This window comes from Astatotilapia calliptera, chromosome 11 (assembly GCF_964374335.1).
Source record: "Astatotilapia calliptera chromosome 11, fAstCal68.1, whole genome shotgun sequence".
NCBI classification, from domain to species: Eukaryota; Metazoa; Chordata; class Actinopteri; order Cichliformes; family Cichlidae; genus Astatotilapia; species Astatotilapia calliptera.
Window position 1 is genome coordinate 35,479,721 of NC_137432.1, and position 16,362 is coordinate 35,496,082.

The 16,362-nt window shown below is 40.0% G+C and overlaps 1 protein-coding gene across 1 annotated transcript in view; it reads right to left on the bottom strand.

Moving 5' to 3' along the window:
- ntrk1 (neurotrophic tyrosine kinase, receptor, type 1) overlaps positions 1 to 16,362 on the bottom strand; it is a 49,922-nt gene that overhangs the window by 18,781 nt on the left and 14,779 nt on the right. Inside the window, exons 6-13 of the mRNA XM_026185745.2 lie at positions 14,501 to 14,643; positions 13,758 to 13,899; positions 11,009 to 11,335; positions 8,887 to 8,901; positions 8,719 to 8,777; positions 8,528 to 8,630; positions 6,425 to 6,580; positions 1,707 to 1,837 (exon numbers count right to left, since the gene is read on the bottom strand). Of these exons, the coding sequence (XP_026041530.1) occupies positions 1,707 to 1,837; positions 6,425 to 6,580; positions 8,528 to 8,630; positions 8,719 to 8,777; positions 8,887 to 8,901; positions 11,009 to 11,335; positions 13,758 to 13,899; positions 14,501 to 14,643 (1,076 nt within the window). The remainder of the gene's footprint in view (positions 1 to 1,706; positions 1,838 to 6,424; positions 6,581 to 8,527; positions 8,631 to 8,718; positions 8,778 to 8,886; positions 8,902 to 11,008; positions 11,336 to 13,757; positions 13,900 to 14,500; positions 14,644 to 16,362) is intronic.

Below are 16,362 nucleotides of genomic sequence, written 5' to 3' on the forward strand. Positions count from 1 at the left end.
TACAGCTGCCTCCTTATCACACAGCTAAGGAAATAATATTAGTTACTTACTTATGTGACAAACAACTGAATGTATTCATTTGCTATGACATAATAATGAGGCTTTACTTAAATGTAATTATTATTGTTTTTATTTTTGTTTGTAAATTATTTTATAAAGACAATATGACAATACAACAACACTCTCTCGCTCTTTCCCCCCCTCTCTCTCTACACATATATATGTAGAGAGAGAGAGAGAGAATATGAAGACTTAATATTTTGAAAATTTGTGAAACTGTCGTGTGATATAATTTTGGCACCAAAATCTCTGAAGGAAAAATGTGAAAAAAAGATGAGGATGTTCAGTCTGTCTGGCATTATAAAAATGCATTTTTAGATTTAATTTTTAACTTATTGAACTGTAATAAATATCTGAATAATACTTCTGCACATAAAGAAAAATAAGTAAATGTCGGGTTGAGAGAGTAAAACGTTAACTCATTATTTAAAATGACCCCTTTATGGTTTTCCTCATTTTTTGGTCAAACATATCAGACTTGAGGCAGTTTTTTCTGTTCTTGGCTCTGTGTGATGTCATGAGTGGATCCCTCAGACCAGCAGCTCCAGCTGTGAGCAGAGCAGCTGATCTGATATTTTGTTTGCAAGGAGCAAAAAACAAAGAAAGTAAAGTTAATGTTCCCAGACATATGTTAGTTTTGCTATTCTTGTTGGCTAAAGTCGTCTCTGCTTCTGTCATTCCGACACCTGCCACAGCCTGTCAGGGACTGCGTTTGAGCTTTTAGACAGGGGTAAAGAAAAGCATTAAAAAAGAATAAATAAATAAAAAGCAGAGTGTTGGATTTATAGCAAAACACACAAATACAAATGACTTTGAACTGTGACAGTTAGTGTCACAGTTCAAAGCTAGTGCAGGTGAAAAATAAAAATGCAAATTTTTCCTTTTAAAATTTCAAAAGTTCCAAAATCAACAGACAGTGTGGAGCATAAAAGGAGACTGTGTGGTTCATACATTTTAAAAACAGTTTCATTCTTTGTCTGGGCCTTGACTTTCCCTCCTCAGCTCATTGACGATGTGTTATAAAAGCATACGTCTGATTAATGGGATGATAAATCTGAGCTGAGACATATAATCGCGTTTTTTAATCCGCTGCGGTTTGCATTAACCTGTTGTAACATGAGCCGCGTAGTACATCAGCTGACTGTACTTAAACAAAAACAACTCTCTGAAACCGCAGGATGTAATTTCAGCATGTGAGTATTAACTGTAAGTGCCCTGTAGCGTCATGTTTGTTAGTGCTGAGAGCCTTAATGAGGACTTTAGGGTTTTTGTTTTTTTTAACATAGCGTAGGATAAAAAGCAGACTGACTCTCAGATATTGTCCTAAAGTCTCAAACTGCAAACCAGTGATATGAGAACAGTGAATTTTACCGTTTGCATAGAAAAAAAAAGGAACTTGATGTTTCGCTCAATTGTATTAAATAAGCTAGTCATGTGTAAAAGCACCAGGATGAGGTTTAAAAGCCAAATGCTGCAGTAATAATCTTTTTTGTGCGTTGTAGTTTTGTCAATCACTTCAACATGCTCTGCTCTGCTGCTCAGACCTCATGCTAACTGCTGACATTTTCACTACCGATGCCAATGAACAAAGCCGGATTAATGGTTAAACGGCGGAGAGGATTTTTTTTTTTTTGGCAGCTACTCACCTTGATGGCTACGAGCATCTTGTCGTTGTCGGGGCTGAGGTTTGCACACTCTGCCAGGTAGACTTTGCCAAACGCTCCTTCCCCCAGCTCCCACTTCAAAACAATATCCTGCCTTTTAATATGCTGGACACCTGAGATCATAAAAACACAAATGACTTAAAAGAATTCTGGGGAAAGATTATCCACCTCAAGCATATCATACAATATTTTCATAAATCCTCCTTTTTTGAGAGACAGGATGAAATTTAAATGCAATTTGTAATAATCCGAAATCCTGAAAACTTTCACAAAGACATTTTAAGTCTGAGTAAACCACAAAGCCCTTTGTTAGTCTCAACCAGAGATGGGCAGTAACGCGTTACTTGTAACGCGTTACTGTAATCTGATTACTTTTTTCAAGTAACGAGTAAAGTAAGGGATTACTATTGCAAAATCGGTAATTAGATTACCGTTACTTTCCCGTAGGAACGCTGCGTTACTGCGTTACTAAAACCGTGATTTTTTTTGCGAGAATGTCTCATGACAGTGACGTAAGCAAGTGCGACGTTGGTGACAGCAGCTGTGTGCAGATCAACAATGGATAATATATCGAGTGCGGGAGAGAGTATGAGCGTGCAGCGTTTAAAGTGTGGAAGTACTGACCTTACTTTGAGTTTGATTCCATAAAAAGTGACAAAAACATTAGCGTCCATCGTGCGTGGGAAGAAAACTTCTTTTTACAGCGAAAAAAACCCCTAAACTTCCGAGCAAGCACCGAGTAGCTACACGTGATGGGAAATTCACAGAGACACTCGCGCGGATTCTTCAACTGACCGCAGCACACCTGCACCAGGGTAACCCTCCGCCTACCCTGCTCCTGCTTTACAGGTGAAAATAGAGCAAAAGGACCGCTGAGTCTTTGACTTTATTTATTTTCTGCTGTGTTTTACTTGCATCTGTTTGAAAGAGTGAGTGAAAACACAAAAAATATTTTATTTTATGTGCTGGAATGTGTAGAAAATAGGTTTAAATGTTAAACTAATTTATTCAAGTCAGAGAATGTTGCATATAATTAAATGTTTTGCTTGATGCATAAAGTTAAAAGATTAAAACTGATAAAACAAGTTTTAAAAAGAGACTTTTCCATTTGATTACATTTTGTATGATGGATTATGTAGAAAAAGTAGAATTGGGCTGAAAGATCTATCACTTTATCACCTCTTCAGGTTGTAAATCGTGTTTTTAAAAAGTAACTAAGTAACTAAGTAACTAAGTAATTAATTACTTTTGAAAATAAGTAATCAGTAAAGTAACGGGATTACTTTTTGGGGGGAGTAATCAGTAATTAGTTACTGATTACTTTTTTCAAGTAACTTGACCAACACTGGTCTCAACATTGTCTGACACCAAATAATCCAGCATAATCACCAGGAATATTAAGGCTCGCTGGTGCAGCCGATGGAAGGCAGTGAAATAAATGTAGAAGGGTGAGAGTGGCAGAAACTGAAAGCAAAACAAAGTAGAGAGCATGCACTCGAAAGAGAAGTGACACTGAGTTAGATTTATTTCAGAATCTGCACAATTCTGTCAGGTGTGTTAAAATGAAAAGTGGTCCGTGTCTTTGGGTTGGTAGTGGAGGGACTCCATTAAACTATAATGCAGATAGTGTGACGTATCCACCAGCTGGTTTTTACCAAGCCTGGTCTTAACTTCAAAGTTGGCCTTTGTTAAGACTGGTCTTTAAATTGGACTTCACATAAGCCCCTCGAACAAATTTAAGCCCGGTCTGAACTACAGCCAGTCTTAGCAATGTACAATCACGTCAATGCAAAATACACATGGTGTGATTTCATTTTCAAAACTGCATAAATGCACAAACAACACAAACAACTCGCCTCCTCAGACGTACACATATTTGAGATCATTGACAGAATGCAGTGGCTGCTGTCCAGACATTAAAGGGTTAAGCTTAAAGGCGAAACTGCTGTAGCTACTCATGTCGTACGTTACTGCCTTTAAGTACAAGACGTGTTTAGAGCCAAACGGTATCCAGAGAATTGTAGGTCAGGCTAAGCAATCAAACAAAACTGGTTATCAACTCAATAGGTCAACCCAGAGTTTCCCAACATGTGAGTTCACATGAAAGGGTTGGTGTTGGAAGCATCGCACCAGTGTGACTGATGGACTGGAAGCAGAGCAGCAGATTTTAAAAAGAAAGATAAAACTATGATATTAAAAATAAACAAAGAAGAGTCGTGGTGATCTTTAAGGGTCTAAAAGTAAGAATGATTACATAATTTCCTTAAGGAATGAATAAATAAAAACAGATAAAAAATTATTTAGATATGTAATATCTATTGAACATAACCTGCTCTGGACTAAGTTATATTCAGGCCTATATATATATATATATATATATATATATATATATATATATATATATATATATATATATATATATATATATATATATATATAAGGGGTGCAACGATATTCGTATCGATATAGAACCGTTCGATACAGTGCTTTCGGTTCGGTACGCATATGTATCGAACAATACAACATTTATAATTTATTTTATCAATTTTCCTTCTGACAATGCTGTCTGTGTTGAGCGCTCAGTGAATCTGTGTTCGACTACTCCGCCTAGGCTGCACTGTCGAGCGCAGATCCACTGAGCGCTCAACACAGACAGCATAGTCAGAAGGAAGAGCGCAGGGCAAGCTAGTGAGACAGAAGTTAAGCTCTCCTTGCAACATGGACCTCCCCCACTCTCATTCAGATCTGGCGTTTGGAATTATTTTGGTTTTCATGTGACGTATGACCCTGAAGGTAAGCGAGTCATGGACTAAAGTAAAACAGTATGTTGGATGTGCCATGCAATGCTCAATTACATTGGTGTGAACTAGTGTGTTAGCGCAGTTAGCTCGTTAACGTGTTGGCCATCTAGCCCCATGCACGGAGCGATCGGCGGTAGCTCGTTAACGGAGATTTGCCGTGTTGTGGCGCTAAGGTCATTTCAACGAGATTAACCTGAAAGCACTAGTGGGAACACAACGAATATGACTGCACATTTACGCCGACATCATCCTAGTGCAAAGACAAGTGGAAGCAGACAAAAAACAACAAGCATGCTACTAACTTTAGCCGAGTCATTTAGACCGCTGTTAGCACATGATTCTCCTTATGCTGCTGAGAATATAGCCCAGAAGAAGCGGATAGTATAGCTTTTATTTTGGAAAGAGCCATTTCTCTGTAATAAACTCTCTTTTCCAAAGATGAGTGATTCCTCAATCAGATACAGGGCTTGCAATATCGCTAGCCCGACGTCCCGGAGCTAGCGATTTTTTTCAGTCGGGCTACCAAAATTCTATCTCTTCCCTGCCCGTCGGGCTATTGTAGGAAAAATATATGTCAATGCTTTTGCATTCTTTCAGAAATGTAGCTGGGTAATTATGTCATTGGCATCGGTGAGCCACTGTCAATATGTGACATATTGAAGTCGCGTTTGAATTTGCGCTTGTTTTTTGCTTTCACTTTGCAATCATGTGAACTGTGTATAGAGAGCGACAGCACTGATCTGTGAGTGATGATAATTTGTGCACCAATTCCTCTGACATCGTCTTATTAATCGTTAGCTTACTATGCAAACATGACAAGTGAAATCTCCCGCAGCAAGCTTAAACATGTGAGAGGTTGATCGCGCAGAGAATCGCTGAAATTATGTGAGTGCGTGTGTAAAAGCATTTCAGTTCTGCTGAGCCAAATAAGACAGGTCAGGGTGAAGAAGTGACAGCCAAAGAAAAGCTTACCACAAAACGGAGAAGTTATGACAAATCAGACTATAAGGCAAAAAGAAAGTGCAGCTTCATGGTTTCATGGACAAAATAATTTCTGTGGCTGCAATATGACGAGCTAAATAACCAGGGCTGCACATAAGTGGTCCGCAGGTGTGCATTCGCTGTCAAAATAAAAAACACGCACAAGGGTTAGGGTTAAATTTAAAAACTGTACTTTTGAGTTAAAATATATATTTATAATTTTAAGAAATGACAAATTAAAAATGCTTGAACATTTTTTTGTATCGAAAAAATATCGAACCGTGACACCAAAGTATCGAACCGAACCGAACCGTGAATTTTGTGTATCGTTGCACCCCTAATATATATATATGTATACGTATACATATATGTGTGTATATATATATATATATATAGATATATATATATATATATATATAGATATATATATATATATATATATATATATATATATATATATATATATACACATATATATATATATATATATATATATATATATATATATATATATATATATATATATATATGTGTATATATATATATATATATATATATATATATATATATATATGTATGGGGTGCTGGAGAATATATATACGGACATGGACAAAATGGTGGTGGCTAACCAACCACACATAGTGGTGGTAGACTAACAAAGGAAGACGGCCGTAGTGATCGACGTAGCCGTTCCCAATGACTGCAACATCATAAAGAAGGAACATGAGAAGCTCGTGCATGTATTTTTTTAGTCTTATGTTGGTTATGATGTTCTTAAAAAATATCTAATATAAAATATGATTCATCAGAAAAAAGCCTCTATGTCCTGCTCGCAGTAAAACTACACTTCAACAATTCTGTTTACTTTTCTGTGACATTCAAATAAAACATTACAGAAGTTCATCAGCAAGCACTCACACATGTCTTTGTCTTTGATTATGCTGCAGAAGTACTGTGGATTCTCTACGAAGCTAGACAAGCCAGAGTCTTCATCGGAGGAAGGCGGGCTGGTACCAAAGTTCATGAAGCGCAGTGACACGGCCAGGTCATCCTCCTTCCCCAGAACTGATGATCCTAATGAAACGGAGCAAAGCCAATAAAAATGAGAGAAATGAGACCTAATCAGTCTCCAACCATCTGTGATTGCAGCAGCCATCAAAAGAAGCAATTCAGAACCCATTTTTCCTTTCGAGGAACTGGCATTCACTATTACTAACTTGGATGCACATTTGTTGGTACCATGGTGACAGATGATGACAAGCTCTAATAATCACCATCATCAACCATGCAGCAATCAGGGCACACTGAAGTGAAAAAAATATGACCATACAGGAAGCCTGGGCGGTTAGCAACCCCCGACTATAGTGCGTATTAAAAGCCAAACAAGTGGGGTCCAAATTGTAAAACCTCACTTAGGAAGGCAAACCACAGAACCCCCAGAGTCCAACATGGTAGAAAATGGAACAACAATAAGAGAGCACAGAAGCGATGGAAGGAAGGAAAGAGGGAGCAGGGTCCACTTAGGCAATCAGGGCCACTTAGGCACTCTGAGAGTGAGAAGGGTGTGTGTGTGTGTGTGTGTGTGTGTGTGTGTGTGTGTGTGTGTGTGTGTGTGTGTGTGTGTTCCTGCATTCATCCATCCAGCCATCCATCTGTCCATCCAGCCATCCTCTTTAATGGCCCTCACCCCGTGGCGGTGGCCAGGGGAGGTTTCTGCCGCCGTTCTCGTGCAATAATTAAGGCACTTTAGCCGACACAGTGGCTGCCTGCGAGCAAAGTTACAGCTCAGTGGAAATCCTATATTAGTCCGTCTCTCCTGTGCATTACCTTTTAAGAGACTGACAGAACCATCTGTGATTTGAAACAGTTACTTGGCAGAACATTTGACTTATTCCATATACATTCTTCAGAGGCGCGCATAGAAAAATCATGTAAAGCCTTAGATTCCGTTCACTCTAATACATCTATATTACTTTTAAAAATCTTCACAATTTTCTCCCGTTACAACTGAACAAAGTGTTTGGTTGGGGATCCAGGTGTGTTTTGATGGAAGCAATGAATGCAATCTTCATAGATGCAAATATATATATAAAACAGAGCTACTGTTGTCCATTATAGAAAAACCATGTGATTAAAGCCTGTGCTTCATGTGACCACAATCCGTTTGTGTAATGTTTGTGGTCACTTTTTCTTGATGGATGTCTGACAGCATGCCAACAAGGCATAAACCTACCTCCTTCCATAATTCATTTATTTTCTAGCACGTCAGTGTTTTCCTACCAAAGCTTTTACTTTCATTTCTCCCTTCGACTCTAAAAGTTCGAGTATGAAAACATGTTTCTGCAATAAGTAAAAAAAAACATAATAACCTTTTAGCACATTGTTACTGAAAGAAATACAAGTCTTGCAACACATCTGGGAAAAGTTTTCAACCTTTAGAAACCAAATTATAGGTGACTGAAGTGGCAGGAAGGAGTCTAATTCTGAGCGGAAATGAATATCACTGACTTGTCATAAGGCACATGTGTAAGTCTGCCGCTAACCTCAGGCAGATGAGCGGCAGGCAGCTGCAGAGGTGCAGCTCACTCAGTCCTCTCAAACTCCTTTTAATACAAAAGTTGTCCCAGTCATATCATTTATTGACATTTGTCATTCATGCGCGATACAGTCACAATAGGTGAGAAACCTGATATCGCTCTTATATCCTGGGGTTAGATGCCCAGTTTCTCGGGCAGGTTAGGGAATAACTAAAACCATAACTAGTCCTTTTTCACCTTTCTCCAGTCACGATGAAGCAACAGACTTAATATACAATAAGTAGTGAACATTAAAAGCCCCATTAAGTTATTTTTTTAAATCTTTTGACAGAGCTAAGATTCTTATTATGGAAATAGCCGTTAGACTAATTAGAGCTAATTACTGTCTGTGACTGCAGTTCCAATTAAAAGACGAGTGTCATCAGGCTTCTCCTTTAACTTTCGTGCCTAATTTCAAGCTTGCAGTCAAACTTAAATAACTTACTGTGAATTCCAAACTTGGAATGATGGCCACATTTGTAGACAACCAAAACCATGATGAGCAGAAGTTTGCAAGCAAACACACCGAGACCCACGGCCACATACACCTGTCAAACAAACATTGTATTTTCAGTCACTAACACTCATTAGCTGCTGCTTTTGCATTGGGATTGAGAAGCGTTGGCACAGACGCACCAAATACATCCGACTCTCCGGGTTTTCTGTGACGTCCATGTCTGATTTGTTTGTAGGACCTGCGGGGCAGGAGTGAGAGCAACAAATAAAATGACACGTAGATCTCCATTCAGTGTTCAAAGGACATGCTGAGATATTTTATAGACTCAAAATCAACTGAACACTTACTTTGACCCACGACGTCTTGCATGTGGGAAAAGCACAAAACACATTTATGAGCAAACAGCACAGAGTACCATGATGCAACATGCGCTTCTCATGGTGCATTCACTCTGTTTAGTTTGGCTATTTCTACATATCAAGCACTGAATCACAATGCAGTAAGGTCGACACCTTTCAGTTCACGACATAGAAAGAATCCCCAGAACTAGTGTGACGATCAATTAGTTTTAAGTGACACTTACATTATTGTCTCTGTCAGATATCTAATGTGCTCCCTCTTCACTCCTCATCACTTTAACACTGAAGGGCAATAACACACCTTGAGCACTGCTATGAATTCCCGGCACATAACTTGGTACTATCATCGTACAGTTTATATAATTCACTCACACTTAAGTCCAGATGATACCTTTGCTCTTTATCAACACTTCATATCATTTTCTCCATTCTGTTTTCATTAAGCTCTTCATTTGTTGCATTGTTAGTTATGTATATATATATTTTTTCTCTATCTATATAGATATAGATATAGATATAAAGACTATAAAGTCGCTTCCGCTTATCCTTTTCAGGGTCGCGGGGGCGCTGGAGCCTATCCCAGCTGTGTGGAGTTTGCATGTTCTCCCCGTGTTTGCGTGGGTTCCCTCCGGGTACTCTGGCTTCCTCCCACCGTCCAAAGACATGCAACTTGTGGGGATAGGTTAATTGGATAATCCAAATTGCCACTAGGTGTGAATGTGCGAGTGAATGTGAGTGCGAATGGTTGTCTGTCCCTATGTGTTAGCCCTGCGACAGACTGGCGACCTGTCCAGGGTGTACCCTGCCTCTCGCCCTATGACAGCTGGGAGCCGCGACCCTGAAAAGGATAAGCGGTAGCGAATGGATGGATGGTTGGATTATTTCTATTATTATTTCTTATATATTATATATTTTCATCACCCTCCTGTGAATGCAATGTTGCGTTCTCCATTTGGATTTGACGTCTCACATTCAGCGTATGAAATGCCACCGGCCTCGTGGCTGTCGCTCAACTGTGATCTGTGCAGCTGATGCTGATAATCATAGTAAAGACGTAGGTAGATGTAGATTTTTGCACATGTAAGCTTCCTGGGGCTTCCATGTGTAGTTTGTGGTGATTCTATACAGTTTTCTATGTCCCAGCGACCAACCGTCCAAATAACTGACTGAAGGCTTTTCCAGTATGGTTGCCAGTGGACTTTCCTCCAACCTTGTTGTTAAACCCCATCAACGGGCAGCCAAGACACAATATAAAAGGCATCCATCTCCCTTGCCCTCAGCAGCCACAAGAACCACAGATAATATATGTTGTATTTATTGATCACAGAGCCACAAAAGCGGGAGTTTAAATTAATGTCAGGGTAGGCCAAGGCCAAAACAATAAATTAAATGATAGCAGGTTACCTCCATGAATAACATAACTGCTCAAAATAAAAGGCATGCCCTTCTTCTTCCTTCAAACTTAAACCAAAGACACAAAGCTGCATATGTGACAGGTTGGCACCAGGAAAGAGTAGATGCCTCCTCTCTAGATGATGGTGGTCATCTTGGTTCCCTATCTAAGAATCAGGCTGGTAATCAGTGGTTTCCACTGCAGTGCACGGGCACATACGCTGTTCACTTGATTGATTTTTAAAGTGACTTATAATGCAAAGAAAACCTGGAGATGAATTAAAGATATTTATTCTACACGTGATGATTAAGATGTCTGCAAATTCTTTCATCTCTGGTAGGTAATGGTTTTAATGTGATTTCCATAGGGAAACCCAGCAGCTATAGTTGATATTACAGGATGATGAACAACTTCTAATGACTTTAATTAATAACATTTAAGTGATTACAAAGATAGCAGAATTAGAACATTTTACAATTTTGGTATAATATCAGCAAACTTTTAAAGTAGCATTTATCATTAATAAAACATATAATTCTACACATCCAGGTTTTATGTCCCGGCTCATTTGGATAAGGCTTCAAAATGACTGGCCAAATAATGTGCTCAGAGTTGGCTTTCAAGATGTTTCAAGATGGCGCCAAGTGAGACATGACTCTAGGAGATAATTAGTAATCAGTGAGTAGTTTAGTTTAGAGTAGCAAAACAGGAACTCACATGGAATTACCCCCTCAAAATTGTCAAAGGGGTTGTGCATGAAAAACCCAAGTGCGGTGGCCTCATCTCTTCCCAGTTTGTTCTCCACAATCAGAGTGTAGTTGCCATTGTTGACGTGGGTTGGCTTGTCAAGGAAGAGACATCCGTGCTTCTCCGATCCATCGCCTGAATCTACGATGGGCTGCGTGTATATGTATCTGGTCTCGTTTAATTTCTTGCCGTTGTAAAGCCAGGTGATGTTCGGTTCGGGATTGCCGTCCACGGCAAACGGAAAACACCAGTGGTGCTGCGGCACAGCATTATTCAGGAAGATTATTCTGACTGGAACTGCGAGGAGACACAGAGTTTTGAGTTGTGAAGTAGCAGAGCACAGACATAAATGAGTTTCTAAAGAAAAGATGAGCTCAAAAACTGTCTATGGTGTCCTGGTGATTTGATTTAATGTATTTTTAGATGGAAAAAATCAACTGAGAAAGTAAAAAAGGTAGTCTGGGAAATAAATCTTTGGCAAGAGTTCAATGAGAATATTGACTCAATCCTCATGTTTGTGTAGTGCAGACAGTTAGCTTAGCTCAGTTCTACTGCATCTGACTAGGTGGTTCCACCCGTTTCCAGTCTTTCAGCTAAGCACTTAATATTATATACAACATAGTCATAATATAATATAATACATCTATAAAGACTCTGTGGTTTTGCGTCTGACTTAAAACACTCAGTCATAGGCAAAACAATCAATCAGAGAAAGATTAACCAATGAAATTACCTCATTGGGAACTTCTCTGGATGAAAGTCAGGAAGTCAGATTTTGTAGGCTACAGCTCACTTAAATTATGACCCAAATTAACATTTTACTGACAAGTTTAAGGTCTCAATCATTTGTTTCAAGTCTTATTATTGCAACCAACATATCAATCAAAGTTATCAAAGCCAACCCTGACTTAAAAAATAACAAGACACTCGACCTGTGGTCATGTCCATCTTTTGTATACAGTCTATGCTTGCAACTTTGCCCATACTAAAAAAGTTCTCCCACGAAATACACATAGATACACTTACAGTCAAATAATAATTATATATGCTCAGCCCTGATTTTATGCTGAATGTGCATTTTACTCACACATAACAAAGCAGGTCAGTACTCTATAGGTTGCCTCTGAGTTTCCAAGAATCAATGCTCTCCATCTGCACTGCAAACCTGCGCTGACCTGCTATGAATAATGAAATCCTGGTCGTTGTCGTGCCCCTGACCACAAATGCTACCTGGAAGCTCTTCTGGACGTGAAGTTACAGGAAATGGCTTTGTTTAGATCGAACACAACTCTCGACTGCAGAAACCCCTGATGTGCACGAGTCATTCTGCTGCTCTTAACCCGTGACCCAACCCCAGAAAGTGCTGCGCTAAGGAGATACCAAGGCATTCGTCTCTTTACCGAGGGCTCGCTAAAGTCTGTTACACCGAGTGAAAATTAGTGCTATTTATCACATTTAACTAATCATCCATTAGCGACCTCTGCTAATCTTACACAAGCAATTTCACTGCAGGGGTGAAAAGGAAGGCTAGAATTATGTTTAATGAGCCTGCCAGTTCTCAGACTTCATTGCAGAATTATACAATGAACATTGTGAAACATGGCAAACACAATAAATGATTTCTGGCCCCAGTCCAGGTAGAGTCGGTGCTAACTGGATGCTTTGCAGGCAAGACACCATCTTTTGGGACAGTAGATGTTGACAAAAATGATGATTTGCTTTCACCTTTTCAGACTTAAAGTTAAAAAAAAAGCACAATTTAGAAAAGCTCTTTTATATGAAAGGGAAGCCACACGAGTACCATGAATCAATGGCACAGAGAGCCACTCAGCAGTAAACACCCACTGTTCTGGGAGGTAATTAAGAATAATTAAAGGGCTAGCGGTTAACGAGTGTCCGTCCACCAGGGGGGCCGATGTTGATAGATTAGCTGCACTAACGCATTTACAGACTGCCAATCACTGCGGATGAAGCGGTTTTCCGGTGTAGGAGGGAAAAGTCCATTAGCACAGGCTCAAATCAGATCTTAGCACGGGTTATCAGCCTCATTTTCCTGATGCTCATTATCTGTCCCTTGATGCTTGTGCATTTGGCCTCAGCTGATTGGCGCCCCTGCTCTTTTTGGCTTTATTTTCTAATGAGTGTCACTGAGTTGGTGATATATGATATTGTTTGGGTAGTATTGTCAGTAATGTATCACTAATGCATCTGACTCTGTCTTCAGTGGGACCGCTGGGTGCTGTCATTCCTCATTGTTCAACTTCCAGATGCACTAATGCATCCGAAAGGAGAAAACAACAGTAAACCTCCAGGGTCAAGCTGCAAGTGTAATTTAAAAGTACATGAGGTGAAGGAGTTCTTTAAGAGCAAGGTGAGGTGAGTTCACTTTCTTTTGTCCTCTCATTGTATCCCTGCATTAAAAAGCAAGCCATACCCGCTGCACTTCACTTATACTATTTTAACACTACTCACCAGTCGGCAGAGTGAGTGGCAGGTGACAGAGAGCTCCATTAGAAGCATGGTGGGTACATACTCGTATTTGTAGAAGGGGCATTTAGAAGAAATCAGTGCAGTGCGTTTTTCCCTTTCTCTGGCTGTCCACCCTGCCTGCACTAGAAAATGGCCCCAGTGTGCTCTCGCCCTAACCTCCATTAAGCCCGACGATTTGTATTGAGCCTGTGAGCTTTCAAGAGCTCGGTTTTATTTTGCAGGCACTTACACTCAATGTCCAATTGCACCATCCTCTCCCCTGGCCCAGCTTGGTTCTCGGCCTCGCAAGTCAGGTTGTGTAGGTTGTCCTTGGAGGAAACGTTGGTGAGGTAAAGGACCAGCTCCAGCGCAGAGTCTCTGCTCTCCTGCAGCTACCGCCGGCACACACAGACAAGGTGTTTAACTACAAATACATCGCTTGGAGGTATACGTGTTACAACGATGAAATGAGACCCAATTTACTCTAGTACGGATCAATAGATTAGAGAGCCGCATTTGAAGGTGATTTATGTCACTTTAGGCTCAATGTAGCTGATCTAAAGAGCTTTACAGCAGATCAGAAATGGAACCACAATGTAAAAACCCTGACTACAATGATACAGCAATTACCTCAAGGTAGACCGTACAGAGAAAAACCCAACAATCAGATGACCCCCTATGAGCAAGCACTTTGGCAACAGTGGGAAGGATAAACTCCCTTTTAACAGGAAGAAACCTCTGGCAGAACCAGGCTCAGGGAGGGGCGGGGCCATCTGTCGCATCTGGTTGGGGAGAGAGACTAAATTTAAAAATTTCTTTTTAAATTTAATAAAAAAAACTAATAGAAAGTCAATTTTCATAACACAGAGCTCTGATCTGAGCATCATCCAGTCCATCGGGGATCATAGGAAGAGGAAAAACTATGACATCTTAAAAAAACAAAGAAAAACTAATTTTGTATTTGTTGAGCACATGCTGAAAATTCTCAGCTACCTTGGTAAAAAAGTGAGAGTGGAGGGCCTCGGTCTGCCATCTCACGGTGAGAGTGGGACTTCCTTCCACCTCACATACGAATGTAAGGTTGCCTCCTTCCAGAATCTTATCCTGTGAGGCGGTAATCTTCACCTCAGGCAGGCCTGAGAGTGCAGGACAGACAGCATGAGAGTACATAGCAATAAACACAGGTTGCTGTTGTGATGGTGCAACTAAGTATAGAGTTGAACTCCTCCTCTTTTTTTTCAAAGCTCTTTAGAAAAACAGCACAGGGACAAAATCTCTCATATGTTTCCTGGCAACAAGAAGTTCCTGCTGTATGTGATTAGAGCAACAATGTTGAGCCAATTTCTTCCCCACATTTTGGTGTACCTGCTTTTTTGCAGCCTTTTATATCCTGAATAGGAACAAAAACATATTATTTTTCAAGACAATTTGAAGTAGATGCATTATTTCAAATACTGCTTACAAAACATGATTAAAAAATTATATAGCACTTTTCGGGGCCCTCAAAGCGCTGTACAATTCCACTATTCATTCACTCTCACATTCACACACTGGTGGAGGCAGCTACAGTTGTAGCCACAGCTGCCCTGGGGCAGGCTGACAGAAGCGAGGCTGTAATATCGCGCCATCGGCCCCTCTGGCCATCACTAGTAGGCGGTAGGTGAAGTGTCTTGCCCAAGGACACAACGACCGAGACTGTCCAAGCCGGGGCTCGAACCGGCAACTTTCCGGTTACAAGATGAACTGCCAACTCTTTGAGCCATGATCGCCCCGATCTGATGAACTTTACAAAATAAATCTCCACCACATGTGGTTTAACAAATACAAATGAAACAAGTTCTTACATTTTCAACTTCTGCCCTAAAGAAAAATCCATAAGTCGTGTTACAGGCTGCGCATTTCCAGCTCTGCAACTTTTAAGGGGCTCCACTTGAGCCTCGCGTTATTCACATATTTAAAACATGCTTTTTATCTTGTGTCATTTTCACACATGAATTGTGGAGAATTTCTGAAGAATCAGGTTGGAGAAGAGTTGACCTTTCTCACATGTAGTCCACAGGAGAGACGCTCTCTAAGAAACATTCTCACTTCTCAGAAATACTGGATTAGGCAAAGGTGCTTCTTACTCGCTCTAAAAGGCTACCCTATTATACTGGCACAATGAGACAGTACACTTTTACTAGTAAGCGTGCAGTTAAAGACTGTTTTATGTGTGATCTTACTCTGTTGGCTCTCACATACAGCACATCTCGACTGGTGTTCAACCTCATAAAAAGTCCAATTTCTTCTGACTGGCTGCTCCTCGCCTGGCTTCCTCCTCATCTCACACACAGCACAAGAAGCAAAATTTGGGGCTCAAGTGCCAAGAAGTGCAGTTCCTCGAGTGGCCACTTGAGACTGGCTCCAAAATCTAGACCATAGGTGTCAAACTCTGGCCCGCGGGCCAAATTTGGCCCGCAGACTAATTACATTTGGCCCGCGAAGCCATACCAAATTACTATTAGAGCTGGCCTACTGGTATTATACAGCTAATATATATATTGTTTAGTATTAAGTTTTGCTTGTTCGATATTCAGTTTTTCAGCAAAACGTGTTTGAGTCCATAAGAAAAGATTCATTCTTATATCTGGAGGAATAAATATATTACAATAAATATTAACGTTAGCCTGCGACTTTGTTCCAGTTTTGAATTTTGGCCCACTGTGTATTTGAGTTTGACACCCCTGATCTAGACGATCTATATAGACTCCCATAGTTAGAAACCCCAAATCATAGCACTAATAAAGATTTTTAGGCAAACCACAAACAGTTATTTAAGTCTACATTTTTAATAACTGACCCATTTGACTAAGTAG